Source organism: Vidua chalybeata, chromosome 12 (assembly GCF_026979565.1).
Source record: "Vidua chalybeata isolate OUT-0048 chromosome 12, bVidCha1 merged haplotype, whole genome shotgun sequence".
NCBI classification, from domain to species: Eukaryota; Metazoa; Chordata; class Aves; order Passeriformes; family Viduidae; genus Vidua; species Vidua chalybeata.
In genome coordinates this window covers 9,173,923-9,191,621 of record NC_071541.1, presented here as the reverse complement: position 1 = coordinate 9,191,621, position 17,699 = coordinate 9,173,923, and the positions used below count along the sequence as shown (strand labels likewise).

Below are 17,699 nucleotides of genomic sequence, written 5' to 3'. Positions count from 1 at the left end.
CCCCGCCCCGAGCACGCGGAGGCCACGCCCGTGTCTCCACGCTTTATTGGCGCGCGACGCGGCCCCGCCGCGCACTTGGCCCGCGGCCCCGCCCCCCCCCGCCCTGCGCGGGAAAAGGTCACGTGCACGCAGCAGCATTCCCGGCACTACAGCTCCAGGTGCACCCCGCTGTAGGCCTTGTCCACTGTCCACTCGCCAGGGGCTCCGGCCCCGGCCCCCGCCTCAGACCCCGCAAAGCGCTCCATCTCCTGCTGGAACTGCTGCTGCCGCCGGCGGTTGGGGTCCACGTTGATCCAGTTGTTGGCGATCCACTTGGTGCCTTGGGTGACCAGGCAGCCCCCGTGCAGAGCAAAGTCATCCAGCTCCCCCACCCAGCCTGTGGAGCAGAGCCCCGTTAGAGGGTGGCATAGGATGAGCTGGGACCACACAGGGACACACAGCCAGCGAACACCAATGCCATCTCTCCTGCCTGCACCACCTGTTTAGATTTGAGCTCAGATACATCTTCCAGCAGTTACTTTTCCTGGCACCCCTCCATCTTAGTGCCATCTCACCCTAGTGCCTACAAGGAGTTCATCAGGGTAGGCTCCCTGAGTGCAAAATGCCTACTGCCTCCATCTCTACTCAGTACAAGCGGCTCTCACAATCCAGATCACAGCCTGTTTTTCTCAGCTCTTTTGGAAAAAGGAAGGCTGGCACAGAAGAGACAGGTACTGCTACTAGAAGGCCTGTAGAAGCCAGAGGCTTGCAGCCATTTTAGAGATTGCATTTCAGCAGTTCTAAATAACCTGTTTACAACGATCCTCTCGTTTTTCTGTGGCAGATTTGCATCAGCAGCCACTTTCCATTTAGGAACAAATTGCTCATAAAAACACAACAGGGCTCTTCTAACAGGAGATTGACGGTTATTGGTATTATCAGCCAACAGCCCAAACACTGGTCTTGTGACCTCCTCTGTCTATTTTCTAGAGATGGAAACATGGGCTGCTCTCAGGGGACCAGAGATGCTACACTCCTTTCTCCCACCAAAGCTCAAAATCTGCCATGGAAACCCTCTGGAGCCATACTCACCAGCAGCCTTGAAGATTCATGTTAATTCGCAGCCTGTCAGGGAAAACCGCACTGCGCTTTGTGACAAAAACAGCCCCAAGGACACATCATGGGGCTGCGGCTGAGCTACAAAGCAGGCATTGGCCCCAAGCGTGGCATGGGGTGGCCCATGTGTCCTCATGCCGCAGGGCTGAAGGCCGTGCCTTTGTCTACCTCCCCTCCCCACCCCTTTGGGCAACACCACATCAGTGACACATTTTGAATTGCAGACCAAGTTCCAGCAGGAGTTTCAGCTTGCACAGTGGGATGGAAGGCAGCTGGTGATGGTGAGTGCAGCCAAGGTCTTTGTTTGCTAGCTACTCCTGTCCCCCAAAGACACCAGGAGCCACTGACCTACTGCCTGTAAACAAAGGCCTTTCAGAGTCAGGAAGCTCCTATTCAGTTGTTGACAAAAAGACTCTACAGTTCCCACTAGCAGGCAGCTACCACCCTTTTTTTGGCTGTTCTTTGAGCTCCCAGCTGCAGCAAGATGATGGCTGTCACCTACTGCAGTACCACCACTCCCAAGAGCCCAGTTTTGAAGTGAGCCTGTACCTTCTCCATCTGACAGGTAGTTGTACCAGAAGACAGCAGTGCCTTGCTGAGGTTTCACTCGCAAATTGCCCTTGTCACAGTTTTTCCGAGTATCTCGCAGGTCAATGTCGTTCTGGATCAAAGACTGGAGAGAAACCACAGGGAAGATGTCACAAACGGCTGGAACAAGGCACGTGCTCTGGGTTGCCCCTGCCCCTCACCCTTGCCTGAGTGCTCCACAGGTTGGCTTAAGGCTGATGCAGGAGCTTTCATAACCCACCTGGAGCAGCCAGTTTCAGGCCCCAGGAGGCTGATAACCTGTTGTTGAGCAGCTGCCATTTCTTAACACTTTGCCTGACACCTCACACCTCTGAGCAGGGAGAGCAGAGCTGTCAGAACTCTGTGCCTCTTCCCCTGTCCTCAGAGGAAAAAGACTGTGAATGGAACATGGTTTCCCCGATGCTCTAGCTACAAATGCTAATGCACACCAACCTAACACACCAGACCCCTTCTGCAGCCACAATGAATAAAGACATTCAAAGAGGGACTCAGAATCCCCAGGGGTAACACATAGGCGAGGTTCATTTACCATCTCTTCATACGTCCTGTTATCAGCGATAGGAAAGACTGTTTCACCTCCCCCAGTCACATTGTTCAGGTAGAACAGCACGGTGACATACCTGCAAGACAGAAACTGTCAGGAGACACATCTGGAGCAGGAGGAGATGCACAGGGGCTCCCCACGCCCTGTTGCTCCACCATAAATACAGTGGCTCCTCCAAGATGCCACATGACACATGATTTACACCATCAGCTTTTCTCCAAGAGTAACACAAGGACAACAAAGAAAACCCTACCCAGAGTAATCATGTGCTTGTAGGCTCTGCTGGGGCAGGCCCACCCACTCTGCCTTCCTTGCGTGGACCCACAGGATTTGCCCACCTCCCCTTTAAAACCCCCTCATGCCCATAATGTCCTGAGCTGGTTTGTGAGCCCACAGTCCGAGCACTGAGTCCCAGGCAAGATGAGGTGAGACGAAATGGCTCTTCACACCCCTTGTCTAACGTGTTCAGGGCAGAGCTTACCTGCAGGAGGTCTCAAAGGGAGCGCTTTCATTGGCAACAAGCTTTGTGTGGCTGCAGGCAGTCTCAGGGAACACGGGGCCGCTGTCCATGTGGGCGTGGTAGTGCCCTCCTTGGTCGTACCGCACAACCTGGAGGGGCTCGCTGTGCTCCACGATCTCGGGGGGCAAGCGAGTGAGGCGCATTACCCTGGGGGAGAGCAGAGCAGGTGAGTGGGAAACCACCCTCACCCTAGTCAGCCACTACTCCCAAGTGGTGAATAAACCAGAGAAAGAGAACCCCCTTCCCCAAAAGACCGGAGAGACGGATGGGCTGCAGCGAGCATGCCAAGAGACAACCAGGTCCTCACTCATCTGTTGGACCATCAGCATCGGCTCAGAAAACCCTCCTCAAGGTTAAATAAAACCAAAACAAAACTGAAGGAAGCATCTCTAGCAGGACTCCACTCAGGAAGACTTTGCTTGCTCAGCAAGATCCCTTCTGTGCATGTCCCTGGAGCCTTCATGTGCCATCTCATCACTTCTCTGGACTCCTGCACACCACCTACAGACCTCAGGGACAGTTAGCAAAGCACAGGACCCCTGCTGAGAGTGAATGAGAGACTAGCTCTAGGAACAGTCTTGTCACCTAACTCACCTTTCCCTGTTGCCTTTTCAGCAGCCTCCCCCAGGGCAGAGGGGCACTGGAAGTGATCAAGGAGACCGGAGCCCTCCTGCTCTGGGATTTTTCCACTGCTACATCTGAGATCATCCCCAAGGCAAGCAGGTACGTCTTGAGACCTGCCAAAGAACACTCAGAGCTCTGAGAATCCAGACCGGTGAAGCCCTTGGGGCAGGTGCAAGGAGAATGTGGCACCTGGGCAGGACAGCAAAGCCCCTGCAGGCGCTGCCTGGCCCCAGGGAGGACTAACAGCCTCCTTGAGTGCTGTGTCTTCACCTCCTCCTGACAGTGGCCAACTGCAGAGCGTGCAAGCGGAATGCCGACGCCTGTGAGTGCTGGCTAGCTGGCACAGAGAAGGTGGCAGCCACAGTCTGCTCTAATCAAGGCAATATGTGACCCCATTTTCCCACTGAAACACACTGAAGAAAAGGAGTGGCCAACAGCTGTTTTTCAGGCCTCAGGACAGATTTTACCCACCCACGTTCTGGGTGAGGACCAGCACCACAAGAACAAGCGAGTCTCCAGCCAATTATCTGACACTCACTACAGCTACGTGATTTGGCCTTCATGCTGGGCTTCAGCTCTTCCCAGTACCAAATCTGAGATGAAGGGAAAGGTATAGGTTCTCCCATCTGCCATGAGCTGCCCTACAATATGTGTGCTTGGAGGATTAAACTAACTTGACTAATTTAAGGTGAAGTCATGCTTTTTAAAAAGTCAGCTCTGAACAGCAAAGACAAATTTCAGTGAAATGCATGAGTAAACTAAAGCAAATGACAGTAACTGCTGGCACCCAGACAGCATTGGAAACAGGCAGTTTCTCCCAGTAAGCTCAGTTACTAATTAGAATGAATGATTTCATATACTGCCAAATCTTCCTGGTTTTATAGGGCTGTTCTCAAAAGTGAATGGAGATGCTGAAAGGCTCGATTTTTCTTTTTCCCTTTCCATAGGACAATGCAAATTCTTCTTCTAATGAAAACCTCCTCTCTCCATTTTGTGTCTGTGTTCATTGCTCTTTATACCCCAAGGACTTTTCACACAATTAGGAAGTGTGAATATTAGCAAGTCTGCCACTGCCTCTCCCAGCACACAGGTGATGCTTGTGCCTACCCAAACCCAACCTCCCCTCAGCTCCCTGGCCCTTACCTTTGCCGAATGGCTCTCATGACCTGGTGTGCCCCCTCGCCCTGGTACAGCCAGGTGTGCTGGCTGTTGCGCACCAAGTCACTCATCTTCACTTTCTGGCTTCCCATGTACTTGTGGAAATCACGGATATTCAACTGCTTGAACTCCTCCAAACTTAGCACACCTATGGTAACACAGAAAAGCCACCTCACTCTGGTGCAGGTAATAGTTCTTGCATCCTGCACTCGGAGAAACACCAGCTGAGGGCACTGTAGAAACTGCCTTCCTCACACAAACCCCAGTCAGGGTCCACTGTGTCCACCACACCACAGGCAGCACCCCTTCTGCCCATGATCATGGGCTCCTGCAATGCTCTCGCCTGCAGCAGAGGACACAGAGCAACCTGCCAAAGTGAATTGTGCAGGGTCAGAACTGGGACAAGCAAAACACCATTTTAAACAGTAAAAAGCTCCTGAAACACACAAATCGATATATCAAAAGAGAGAAATAGACACTACAGTTCTGATATGAACAAGAAAGTCTGTGCCACTCAATGTCTTGAGGCTTTGTAGATATTAAATCAACATGTTTAAGGACAGAGCGGGACCTCAGACCACATTTTCTTTATGACCTTGCAGGGTAATTAAGAAAAAGCCAAACCCAAAACAAGCAGTACATTCTCATGCATTTGTGTAACTGCAAAACATAAATGAGGAATACATTACAGTATGGGTCTTGCGTAAATAGAAATAACAGAAAAACAAGAGGTATAAAGCAGTTTCTCCTAAAACAGGTATTTCTTGTTTGCACTCAACTGGAATCAGCAAGGAGTGGACTCTTGCCTTTGTCAGCTTCAGTAAAATCCTCACATTAGCTGTTTCCTCTTTCTGGAGAAGGGAGCCTTGCACAGGTCCCTGACAGCAGCATGCAGTGCACTGCCCTGGGCTGCCCTGCACACACCATGGGCTGGAAGAGGAGCTCACTCAGGCAGCAAACCCAGTGCTGCTGGGTGCCAGCTCTGCTCCCTGGGCATGAGTGCTCCCTAGAAGGAGGAAGGACCAGCCACAAGGGTCAGCCAGGGACAGTTCCTCAGGTGCTATGTCCTCAGGTCATGACCAAATGATCCATTGTTATTATTCCTAGTGTCTCTCTGTCTGCACTTCCCCTCACTCCCCACAGTCTTTGATGACGCAGTGCCACATCCAGGTTGTGACCTGGTCTCTCAGTGTCATGTACCAATCTAACAACAGAGGGAAGCAGCACTCTGGAAGCAAGGTCTTGCCAACAGCCCTTTAACAAGACCTTTCATTTGTTAATGTCCAGAATGGTGGCAAAGCCACTGAGGACTCAGTCATACCCCTGCCAAGAATGCCACCAGCCTGGAGGAGAGTTGCACAGGGTGCCCTCCGGATATTTATGCATTCACACTGCTACTGCTTCAACTCCAAAGCAGCTCCTCCTAGGCAGCTCTCAATGCCAGGTCACTGGAAGAGACTGTGCATTCACTTAATTTGATTAGGAAATGGAGTGCTGCTTAATTGAGGCCACTCTAATTAGAGCAGGAGAGGTTAGAGTGTATGTCCGGACCAGCAGGAGCCCTTGGGAGACGGGGGGCAGGAGGGGCAGAAGTGGCCTCATGGAATACAGAGAGGTTGCAGTGGCAGAGAGGGGGGTCAGTGCCAAAGGCTGACAGACAAGATCACCCCCACCTCCACTTATTCCACTCTCCCCTCAGAGTGACACGAGCCTCTTGGCCTGCTGCAAAAGTCTCCCTGAAAATGGGGGTCATGCAATATGTGAATGAACACCTGCATCCCAGGTAACAAGAGCTCTCTAGTCAGAAAATCCTAAGATCCTGTTACAGCAGGGCATGAACCAAGGCAGGTCTGACAGGGGAAAAGGAGTGCAGAGCTGTGGTCTGGTCCTGCTCCAGCAAGATCCAAGCCCAGGCAGTGGGACCAGTTAGCTGCTAGAGTGGTGATGTAGGAGCAGGAGTGCTGCAGTAAGAGGGTTACCCTGCATTTACTTCCCTGAGAAGGTGTCTAGGGCAGTGCTACTTCCCTTCAAAGAATTCAGCTAGAGAAGAAGGCCTGGGCAGGGACACAGCTCTTGCTCTCCTCCATATGGCTATGCAAGGTGTCCAAAGTGCTAAGGGTGAAGGGATTCCCATGGAGCTGCTCTTACCATTCCCATCAGGATCAGCTTTGACCGCTGTATACATCTCCCGGATGTTCTCAGGGGTCATCCACCTGCCATTCCCAAGTCGGGTATGGGTCAACACCTGAAATTCATAAATGGATCAAAAAAAAAAGCACTGGTTTCTTGCACTCCTGAGACCCTACAGATTCCCTGTATGAGGCCTGGTGGGATCTCCTCCACAGCACATCAGCCACACAGGCATTGGCACATTTCTGCAGAAAGATGATTGCAGTGAGAATCATCTGGCAGCCACACACAGAGTGTTGCTGATTGGGTGCTGTTATTTCCAGTTTAGGTCATGGCAAATAAAAGCACAGCTTTCTCTTGAAGGAAAAGTAAAGCTATTGATGATAATATTGATATTGATGGATGAATGAATGCTTTTACTTGTCCAAGGTAAGAGCTTGGAAGAAAATTCTTCCCTTCAACATGTACAGAGAGATGCAGAAGCCTGGACAGCTCTCAGCAGGCTCTGACCTCCAGAGAAAGGAGCCTTGCCCTGGGCTGTCACTGGCACAGCTCCCCATACTCCACAGCACTCATGGTGCACAGGATGGTTCAGACTCCCTGCTTCACCTGAAATGGGAGCCTGAGGAGGGACACGCTTGAACTGTCAGTACATGCCCTGATGCACCTTGCCATACAGGGCAAGGTTGCTGAAGAGCTGTGGACAAGAGGCTTATTATTCCCCTCATCTCATCAATAGGAGTGACTTTGCTGGGGCTTGTGAATTCACACAGTAAGTTCCCCGCAAGCTGCACAAAGCAGGCCCTATGTGACAAACTCACTTCCCAGGACACACAGCAAGAGGCAACAACCCACAGCACAGGAACATTTTATCCAGCATATTCAAAACACGCATGTCCTGCCAAGGACTGTTGCTGCCTCCCAATAGCATGACAACTGCTGCACATTGCCCAGAAACTTCCATTATGAAGGCCAGCACAAATTCTGAGGCATAAAATTAAGCAAATTGTGATTGGTATATCCTGGGGTCTGGTCCCACCCAAGCACATGAGCAACCAAGAGAGCATCTGATGAGGGGATATGCCAGAGGGTCTCCAGCAAACCTTCCCCAGTCTGTCCCACCTCTTTGAGCTGCAGCTGCCCATCCTGATTGTGATCCAGCAGATTGAAAATGTCCATCTGGCTAATTTCGATCATTTCCATGGCTTCCTCATAGTCCTCTGTTGGTAGGATCTGGCTCTTCTGTAGTCCCTTTAGCTTTGCCAGATGGACAATGAGCTTGCACTCCTCCTCTGTCAGGAAGTCAGGGATTTCTGCAGCAAAAGTGTGAGCAGGAACAGAGACTGAGGAACTGTTACAGTGGGATCCCATGCTGGTAGCAGGAGTCTCAGGAAAAAAAAATCAAAATAGGTAAGGGGGAAAATTTAGGAACTAAGTTTGGGACATTCAAAAACATCCACCCTTCTACCAGAAGGGATCTCAAAGAGCATACACCACACACCTGAGTTGCTGGAGGCAAGTATTTTTATAGCAGCAGTTCCTAAATATTTGGATCCTGGGGTCAAGCCCTTAAACTCTCTCACAGATACCACAATGAACAAAGGAGTGAACAAACACGTGCATATCACTGCATATTACCATTTCAAAGGTGCCATGTGGATCACAGTCTGGGAACTGCTGCTTTACCGGAAGGGAGGCCAGAAATCATTACAGTGGGCAGTGGTGATGGCCAGGGTTTCAGACTTCCTTGCTCTCATGTGGAGTGGATGGCACCTTGCACAAAACCAAACTCCTTTCAGAGGAGCATGGCACAGTGCTCTATTATGAAACTCAAACAGAAAGGAGAAAAATTCTAACTTACTCCCACTCATTCTCTTGATCCCCCATTAAAAATGGTCTTCAAATGCAATGTTAAAGAGGGAAATACTGGACATGGAGTATGCCAGGCTCCATACCCAGGTATCTCCAGCTTTCCTTTGCAGCACAAACCCAGCAGAAATCAGGCAATTCCACAATCCCAAGCAAATTAAAGTGCAGAGAAATCCACTGATCACCATGAGGCTAGGAGACTTCTAGCTGCATGGTACACTGGGCACACACCTGGACAGCACTGGCAAGGTCCCATTCCCATTCCCACAGTTACACTGTGGCCCAGGAGGTTCAGAGGATCCTCCTGCCTGTTGTCTGTCACAGCTGTGGTAACCTTGTTACCAGCTGCTGAGACTTTTGAAAAGGGAGAGAAAAACCACCAATGCAGGACAGGTTAAGTGCTCCTAGACCCAAGGTCCTGCTCTCCGAATTGCAGCTCCCTAGAGCTCCTGCAGGTATGTGCCAAGGACATGTTATAAATCAACTACAGCAGCAATCCTCAAATGGAGGGAAAAAATTAATTACTTCATGACCTGAAATCAACCCTATTGGCTCAAGCTGTCAATAAACAGTTGGCTTCCTGCTAAGCACAGACCAGAACCAGCCCTGTAGAAAATGAGCTGTTCCTGGGAAGCCCCAGGAACACAATGCAGCCAGCTGTATCCACAACACACTCCAAGGAAACAATTTCTGCCACAGGCAGCACAGGGTCCTTGTGCCAGAGGCTGCTTCAGAGCTGGAGCTTCTACTGACCAGTTTGAACCTCATGGCACAGCACCAGGTCCAAATGAACCATGTGCACTGGCAACTAATACCCCCAGTACTTCCAGTTCCCCAAACTGGGCTACAATAATGATGGTTTATGGAACCTTAATCACTGGAGGAAGGACAATTCCATTCTTCAGTGGTAGTAAGGGGATTTCAGAATGAAGTAGGAATTCTGTTAACTGGAAAGCGTGTGGTCATGCAGGTTGCAAGGTGAGGGGGTTTCCAGCTGAGTGCAGCCAATCCTGTCTGCAAACAACTTGGCTCCACAGCTGCAAATTAGTTCCTCTCTGCCCACAGCTCTCCTAACAGTGTGGCTGTGAGACCATCCTATCTCCCTGCCTGCTCAACAATAGATCCAGCTAAACAAATGCCTCCTAATTGACTTTAAGCAACACTTGATTGCTTTTACAAAAAACAAAAGAGAGGAAAACATTACGGTTTATGAAATAATGACTAATCCTGGAGCAAGAGAAAGGGGATGGGTTGGAGCACTGGTGTCAAACAGAGATTCAATCTTGGCTGAAAGAGCCCCAAGACACATGGGCCAAGTCATTCACCCCTCCCCAACTGCCCTCATTTCCACACCTGCTGATCTAAGCCAAACCCCTGCTAAAATACAAACAATCGGGGCCGCCGGCAAATGAAAATTGGAGCATTGTCTTCCCCATGAGGGCTCTGAAAGGGCCGCACTTAATGAGGATGGATTGACAAAGAGGTGGTTCGTAGGCTATAAAAGGCATTCCACAGTCAGGAGCAGCTCAGTCCGGGGTGTGCTGTTGGTTCACTTGCTCCAAGCATGGTCACATCCCCTCGCAGGCACCCCTCGAGGTTGGCTGGCCCATGGCTACTGGGTCTCCTGGCACGCCTGCTGCTCTGGGGCTCTCCAGGTGCCTGGGCAAGCTACCTGAGGAGATCCTCCAGCTGCATGCCCATCCCACACCGCATGGCCTTGTGCTACGATATCGGCTACTCCGACATGAGGATTCCCAACCTGCTGGAGCATGAGACCATGACAGAAGTCATCCAGCAGTCTTCCAGCTGGCTGCCCTTGCTAGCCAGGGAGTGCCACCCAGACGCTAGGATCTTCCTCTGCTCCCTCTTTGCACCGATCTGTTTGGACAGGTAAGATGCTTTTATGAGTTATTTCAGCTGTAACAGTTAACTCCCTGCAGGAGCACAACTCCGTGTGCCTCCCAAGAGAAAATGCATTCGGTGTGATCTGTGCAGCCCCCAAGAAGCAGTGCTACTGCTCTCGGCAAGGGAAAATTGGATTACTCAGCAGGGAACATCCCTCTGAAAGCAAAACATGAGCATTTCACATCACAGGAGCAGAAATATGTTCCCTCCTTGGGGTTCTTCTGCTCTCTCACCCCAGGCACTGCTGCCATATGCCCTGACCAGCCCCTTCTACACTGCAGTAGCTGCTAGCACACACCAGCTTCACTTCCCACCTCCTGTGCAGCCCCTCACCCCAGCTCCTGCCCCAAACACATAGTTTCTCAGTTTCCCAACAGCTCCAGCAGCAGAAAGAAATCCCCAGTTTTGAGGTGCAGTTCCCAAAGTACAGAGCCACTAAGGAAATTTGGTGTGTAACCAGGCACGTGTAAAGGTAAGCAGTCTTTGCACAACTAGAGAAGATCCCTAAGTTGAAGGGCTTCTGGCAGCTTGCCTCATCCCTCCAGTCCTCAGAAATTCCTTGCTTGCTTCCTGGACATGAATGTTCAAAAAAAAGTCAGAGATCCCCAAACTGCCTGCTAACCCTTCAACACAGCCCTGTGCAGCAGCAGTGGTGTTAGGGCTCGACCCTCAGCCTCCTGGCAGGCACACGGAGGCACTGAATGCCCATCTCCTCCCCAGGCTCATCTATCCCTGCCGCAGCCTCTGTGAAGCCGTCAAGAGAAGCTGTGCGCCCGTCATGGCTTGTTATGGCTATCCCTGGCCCGAAATCCTCAACTGCAACAAGTTCCCTGCAGATCATGAACTGTGCATTGCAGCAGTCTCCATGGATGAAAATTCCTCAAGCAGGAGAAGTAAGAGGTTTTTTCTTAATGTATTTTTCCATATATAACACTGAAAGCTCAAAAGGATGATCCTATGACTTGTTTCTATTCTGCATATTTCTGGTTTTAAGCTGTATTTAAAAAAAAAAAAAATCTAGTTTTGTTCTCTCTGGGAACCGTGTATAGAAAATTAGCATAACATTGGCTGTGGCTTGTTCCTCTCTCTGCTGTATTCATTAGCTCCCTGGGTGCCATCAGACCCCGCAGGGTTTGGGGCAGGGGGGAGGAAAGGCTGCAAAGCCTCTGGCCCAGGCACAGTGGGAGAGCTCATGGAGTGCAGACTCCCAGCAGCGAGATGTGCTTCCAGTGGAGCTATGGAGCTGCAGCCCAGATTTTCAGCTGTGTCTAGGGCTTAAAAACATGCAAAAAGAAATGTTTTGCAAGCCTTCTCTCTAAACATTAGAAACAACATGAAGGGACATGAGCCTTTGCAGACATGAGTTACACTGGAAAAAAGTCTGTCTGAAGGACTCAATTAACACCCGGATACTGATGAACACTGGGGGAGATTCAAGAGCAGTTAAAGGGAGAACAGACATTTCAACATCATTTCAGCATCACTGGATGGAGTCTGGCCATACCACTGGTTTTGCTGTTTCATCCAAATTAGGAGATGTTCATTAAGCATTTTCACTGCTGCTTTAACATGCAGCAACACACACAAGCCTGAACAAAGCACGACAAGCAGTGTCTGCCTTCACAGGAAGGAGAGTCTAACATTTCCCACCTTGCCTGTCTGAGGTACCTCTCCACGCCTGGGTAGCTCAGGAAGAAGTATCACTGAGAAACAGCAAGCCACCACTCAAAATTTCACTGTGCCTTTTCCAGTGAAGCTTGACAAGGGTGTTATAACCTAATTTCTGTTGCAGCAGTGCCCCGAGCCAGCTGCAAGGACTGTGAGCTTGAAGAGGCCAGCACTGCCAGGGAGATCCTGGAAAGCCTCTGTGCAAATGATTTTGGTGAGTACACTCCTTTTCCTCCCAACTGTCACCATTCCCTCCAGCAGCCAAGCAGTGCCAAGGTCAGAAAATAGCTTTGCCATAACATACTGACTTGGAGAAACTGCACCTTTCACAGCAGATTCCAGTTTCCACCTTGCTTGTAAAGTAGCAGGAGGACCCAGCCCCTGGCAGCACTGGAAGTGAAAACCTGATTTAATTCTGTGGGCTCTGGTTTGGCTCTGGCCTGTGAGTGCTAAAAACAAGCAGTACTCTAGTTTTCCCTTGCAGACAAACATTTCAATCAATACCTGTAAGAATCTTTAACAAATTCCATGCCAGCTATTTCAAACTTTAATAGTGTTATTCTAGTATTGTGACTGTCCCTGTCCTAGCCCAAGCAAGCAGCAGTACTAGTTTTGCTCAATCAGATGGCAGAACTTTTCAAGATACGGTCCTGAATTCAGGCACACATATAGCAAAACAAAGATATTTTTCAATAAAAAAGGTTACAAATCCTGAGCAGCTGTCAGTCATGTCACTTCCTGAAATCCCTGCTCAGAGAAAAGTCAGCTAATTTGCAAAAGACCAGGATTTTGATGCATCTGCTTGCTTGTGTCCATGATTCCTGCAGGGTTTCTGCAGTGGTACTGATACATCTTTGCCCCTCTTAGAAGGGAAATGGATTGAGAAGGAGGCCTTTTCTCCCATGTAACAAGAACAAGAGGAAATGGCTTCAAGTTGCAATGGAGAGGTTCAGATTGGGTAATAGGAAAAATTTCTTCACCAAAAGAATTATCAAGCACTGGAACAGGCTGCCCAGGGAAGGGTTTGAGTCACCACCCCTGAAGGTATTTGAAAGACGTGGTTGTGGCACTTGAGGACATGGTTTAGTGGTGAACTGGGCAGTGCTGGGTCAGTGGCTGAACTTGATCTTTGAGGTACTTTCCAACTTAAATAATTCTGTGATTATAAGAACAGTGTTCAGTACTGGAAACTAACCTCAAATGAGAACTTTTACAAGCTCACTGCAGTTGCAAAAGCTTGGTCAGATGCCTCCCCACATTACAGAGACAGCAGAGAAGCCTTGGGCTGGCTCTGTCTTGAAGTAGGAGAAAGCTATGAAGAGTAAACAGAACTGACAGCTCTTTTTCCAACCCCTGCAGCAGTGAAAATCCGAATCCTGAGGAGGAACACCACCACCACCATCTCGGACTTCGACCTGGACCCGTCCAAAGTGGAGGTGCTGAAGCATGGCCCACTCCTCAGAACTGAAATCCCTGCCAGGCTCCAGCAGTGGCTGGACATAGATGCCACCTGTGCCCACAACATCATGCGAGGCACTCAGGCAGGGGTCTTCGTTGTAAGTGGTGAAGTACAGAGTGACAAAGTGGTGGTGAACAAGGCCTATGCCTGGCAGAAGAGGAACAGGAACCTGCACCAAGCAGTGCGCAGGTGGAAACATCACCGCTGCCCCGAACAGGCAGGATGGAAGGTCTGAAAAATCTCAATTCCAGCAACAAGAAACTGATCCCTTCCCTATGGCTAGAAAACTCCTTTCCCTGGCAGGTGGTGTTCTGGAGATGTACGGTGATATTTCTAGGTAATTTGAGGCAGTCATAGTGCACAGATAGGGCTTCACTACCGATCCCTGTTTTACCAAAACAGAGCTTAAGGATGCAGGTTTAACATGTTCCTCTCACACTGCTCTGTAGATCCAGGACGTGCTACGCTCAGCTTTGTGTAGGATCCAACATCACCACAAAACGATGCAGGTGAGGACAAACTAGAAGAAACCTTTAATAACAGTTCCTTCTAGTTCTCATTATCAGAGCTGGTATTTCAGATTCATTATTTCACCCTGAGACATTGATGCTGTCCAATTGCCTACTTGCTTTCTGTCCAGAGATTACATGAAAGTCTCCCTGACTGTGAAGTGATACTTTTTATGTAATGGAGCAAATACTTTACTCTTGAACAGTCTGAGGTAAATTAACAGGGAGAGGAACCTGTTCTGGCTATGCCCAGCCCCTTAAAAACTGCATGCTGAACTCTGCTCTTGAGTCAGGCTGTCCCTTCAGCTTCCTGCACTGAGAGCTGATGAGCATCCACACATGCAAAAGGAAACAGCCATTCTCAAGCAGGACAGGCACAGAGCAGATAGTTGATATTTTCTACATAACAGGGAAAAAACTATTGTTCAACATCAGAAATTCAGTGTGGATCAGAAGATTCTGGTAACTGGGGATATCACAAGAACCTTGAGAAAAGCAGAGTGTGAGTGAGACATCAGCTGTTCAAAGCTCTGCTTTGGTGTGAACAGCAGCTTTGCTCAGGATTGGGAGGTGAGTCCCAGCCCCAGCACAGTAGGATATTGCAGTTTTGATACGGGAGCAGGGGAGAAACCTTCCACAGCTGCCTGGCCTTCCACCTGTACATAAGGAAAATAGGAAATACTGGAAAACTCAGTCTCATCAAGTTCTCTGCAGCTCACTATCTCACTCAAGCAGGACTGTGACTCCCTGCAGGGGCACACACTGCGCTCCAGACCACAGAGCAGAAAACAGCAAATCCCCAAATGAGGAAACAAGTCATATTTCTACTGCCTAACAAAGCACTGCCCATGGAAAGTTTTCTATATTGGTTGAAACCTGTGGCTGAAATAAAAAACCAAAACAAGCTGAAGAAAACAGCCTTTGGGAGGAATGCTTTCTGCCTTGTTGGTGACGCCTGCAGCGTTGGCCGTGCAGAAACAGCCGGTCTGCTGGAGCCACATTGCCTCCCCGTGTTCACAAGGCACACCAACAACCCACGCCGCGGGCTCCTTCTCACACTGGTGTGGGCTGGAAGGAGCGCTCAGACACACACTGCAATTCAGCTGCGCCCTGACATTTGAGCGGTGCTTACTTATCTTCCCTGAGGCTCCGAAGAAAAAAAACAGCCAAATTTCCTATTTTTATTCCTCTCCACTGTCTTGTCTTAGAAACTGCTGCCCAATCCACTGAATCTGCTGTCAGGTGGTCCCTGCAATGGCAGTATCTTCTGAACAGACTGCATTTGGAAAACAAAACACATAAAAGCTCTGAAGGTTGAAAAGGCTTTGTCTGATTTGTTTTCCATTAGTAGGGCTATTTGATTACTAGTGTTTCCCAACTGAAAACTGCACAGATGGTCTGATTTACAAGCTTTAGAAATTATGCCTTGTAGCCAGAGGGGGGAAAAAATAGGGCAGGGATTTTTTCATAGCTCCATAAAATACGCTTGCATTCCATGCAGATGTGACTTACCCACAACTAAAAACCAAACCTAAAGTTCCCCTACGGTGCCCAGCCCATGCTCTGAAGCCCAGAGCACACATTAAATCATTCATGAGTGTCTGCTGCTGTGGTCCCACTGCAGCCTGCTCTGCTGAAAGCAAAGATGATAGATCAGGCACTATTTCCTTAAATTGGCTCTTGTATGCTGCAGCACATCTTAAATCCCCAAAAACTCAAAAGTCTTTGCTAAGGGCTTCTATATTTACCAAACATGACCAAGTTAAATACACACTTCCACTAATTTAAGCAACAGAGATGCAATGAATTGGTACTGCTTGCATAGATAGAGAAGTCTCTGGAAGTCTTTTAATGTCAGAGCTGGCTCCTGGCAGGTTCATCCAGGAGATAAGACTTGTCTTGCAACTTGCAGTTTCTAAATAAGGGACTCTTTATCAGAGGACAAAGGAGAACAGACTTGTGGCATCTCAAATGGTGAATGTCTGTCACTGTCTGTGATGGTATCCTCAGGGTGCAAAGCTTCCCTCAAAACCAACGGAGGTGCTGGAACAAGAAGCTAAAAATTGCTAAGGATTACTGCTGCCAGGACAAACCTGCCTTTTATCATCTTCAGCACCTTCCTTGCAGGGAAAGAGGAAACAGGAGTTTTTCCCAGTGAAAACCAGACCAATTGCCTCAGACTGTGGTTCTGGCAATGACACCAGTTTTGTGATGCTGTGGGGTTATCAGCTCCAGGTTGGTGTGTCTGTTTAGTGAATGTCAGACAGAAATCCACTAAGAATTTAATGGCGAGGTTTTTAGTGTATATGATCTATGTGGAATCAGAAAAAATCCCTCTATTTATAATTGAGAAAGCATCTGATTCTCTATGTTACCTTTTCAGAAACAACAGGTTTTCTCTGACTTTGCAATAGTAGGAATTTTGTAATAATGATTGACTCCTTCCCCTCAAATTATTTAGCATATTGTCAGTGGCTTTCCAGAACACAGAGTTCAATTAGTGAGACTTGACCAGTGACAGCAAAGCATCACAGAAAGGTAAAGAAGATTTAAAAATATCTGAAAGGCAGATGTTGTATGGTTGTGTATCAGAGAAGCCAAAAATAGAGATAAATCTAGAACAGGACACAAAATGGTGGAAGAATTTAAATCTATCAATTCTCCTGTCACTCATTTCCTCAGTACTGAAGCATCAATACTAAATTGTTTTTTCATAATTTATTAACAAAAGTTTGTCCTTTCCTTGTATTGAGTAGCTTCTTCAAGGTTCTTGCCAGCGATCTGCTGTCTATTCCTAATATTTTACAGAAACCTGAAAAACCTGGAAAGGTCAATCTTCCAAATTCTTCAAAGTGGGCCATCCAGAACACGTAACCTCTGCGAATTTTGCATCAACATACCTTAAACGACACCACACTCCTTTTAACGCAGCCCCAAGGAACAGCAGCACGGAGAGGTGATGCCAACACGCGGGGAGTCATTTTTTCCCGAGTGGGTGTAAGACAGCGGCGGGTGTCAGACAGACACGCACACACCCCCCGCTCCGCCGTCAGGGCGGAAACCCACCCCGCTACCGGCGTGCCCGGGCCCGGCAGCAGCTGCCCCCGGCGGGGCCGGTACTCACCGAACAGGAGCGGCTTGAGGCTGAGGGTGCGCACAGCGTGGGCCCTGCCGGGCACCAGCTCCACCCGCTGCGTGTGGCCCACCTGCGGGGAGAGCAGCGGTCAGCGCTCAGCGGCCCCGGCCCCGGCCCCGGCCCCCGGTCGCGGCCTTGCCTTGATGCCCTCGAGGCGCGGGAGGGCGCGGGCGGGCGGCGGCGGCGGCGGCGGGGGGGCGGCGGGCGGCCCGCCGGGCTCGCCGGCGCTGAGGTGCACGAAGAGCAGCAGCCCCAGGACGTTGAGGACGTAGAGGTGCGCGAAGACCATGAGGACGAGGAAGTAGGGGCGGGAGCAGACGGGCCGCGGGCGGCCCCCCGGCGGGCCGGGCAGCGGGGGACCCTCGGCCCGCGCCTCCGCCGCCGCCATCGCCCCGGCCCGCCCGGCCCCGCGTCACCACGGCAACGGCCCGGCGGGCGCTGCGTCACCGCGGGGCGGGGACAGCGGGCGGGGACAGCGACACGAGCCCCCCCCG

At 49.9% G+C, this 17,699-nt stretch overlaps 3 protein-coding genes across 4 annotated transcripts in view; 1 reads left to right on the top strand and 2 right to left on the bottom strand.

Moving 5' to 3' along the window:
- Positions 1–27: 27 nt before the first annotated feature.
- P4HTM (prolyl 4-hydroxylase, transmembrane) lies at positions 28–17,620 on the bottom strand. Its single transcript, XM_053954116.1, has 9 exons — positions 17,345–17,620; positions 17,194–17,275; positions 7,782–7,972; positions 6,678–6,774; positions 4,515–4,677; positions 2,709–2,894; positions 2,213–2,303; positions 1,645–1,768; positions 28–376 (listed from the first exon to the last, which is right to left on the bottom strand). The coding sequence occupies exons 1-9, from the start codon at positions 17,591–17,593 to the stop codon at positions 147–149; spliced, it is 1,413 nt and encodes a 470-aa protein (XP_053810091.1). The 5' UTR covers positions 17,594–17,620; the 3' UTR covers positions 28–146.
- LOC128794345 (secreted frizzled-related protein 5-like) lies at positions 9,704–17,270 on the top strand. Of its 2 annotated transcripts, none has more exons than XM_053954118.1 (4): positions 9,704–10,418; positions 11,154–11,326; positions 12,229–12,315; positions 13,461–17,270. In XM_053954118.1, the coding sequence occupies exons 1-4, from the start codon at positions 10,093–10,095 to the stop codon at positions 13,793–13,795; spliced, it is 921 nt and encodes a 306-aa protein (XP_053810093.1). In that variant the 5' UTR covers positions 9,704–10,092; the 3' UTR covers positions 13,796–17,270. The 2 variants fall into 2 exon arrangements, with proteins under 2 accessions (XP_053810093.1, XP_053810092.1); XM_053954117.1 differs by having other exon boundaries at positions 12,226–12,315.
- Positions 17,253–17,699, bottom strand: part of ARIH2 (ariadne RBR E3 ubiquitin protein ligase 2) — a 37,327-nt gene continuing 36,880 nt past the window's right edge. The window contains exon 16 of the mRNA XM_053954114.1: positions 17,253–17,275. The gene's annotated coding sequence lies outside the window, so the exon portion shown is untranslated. The remainder of the gene's footprint in view (positions 17,276–17,699) is intronic.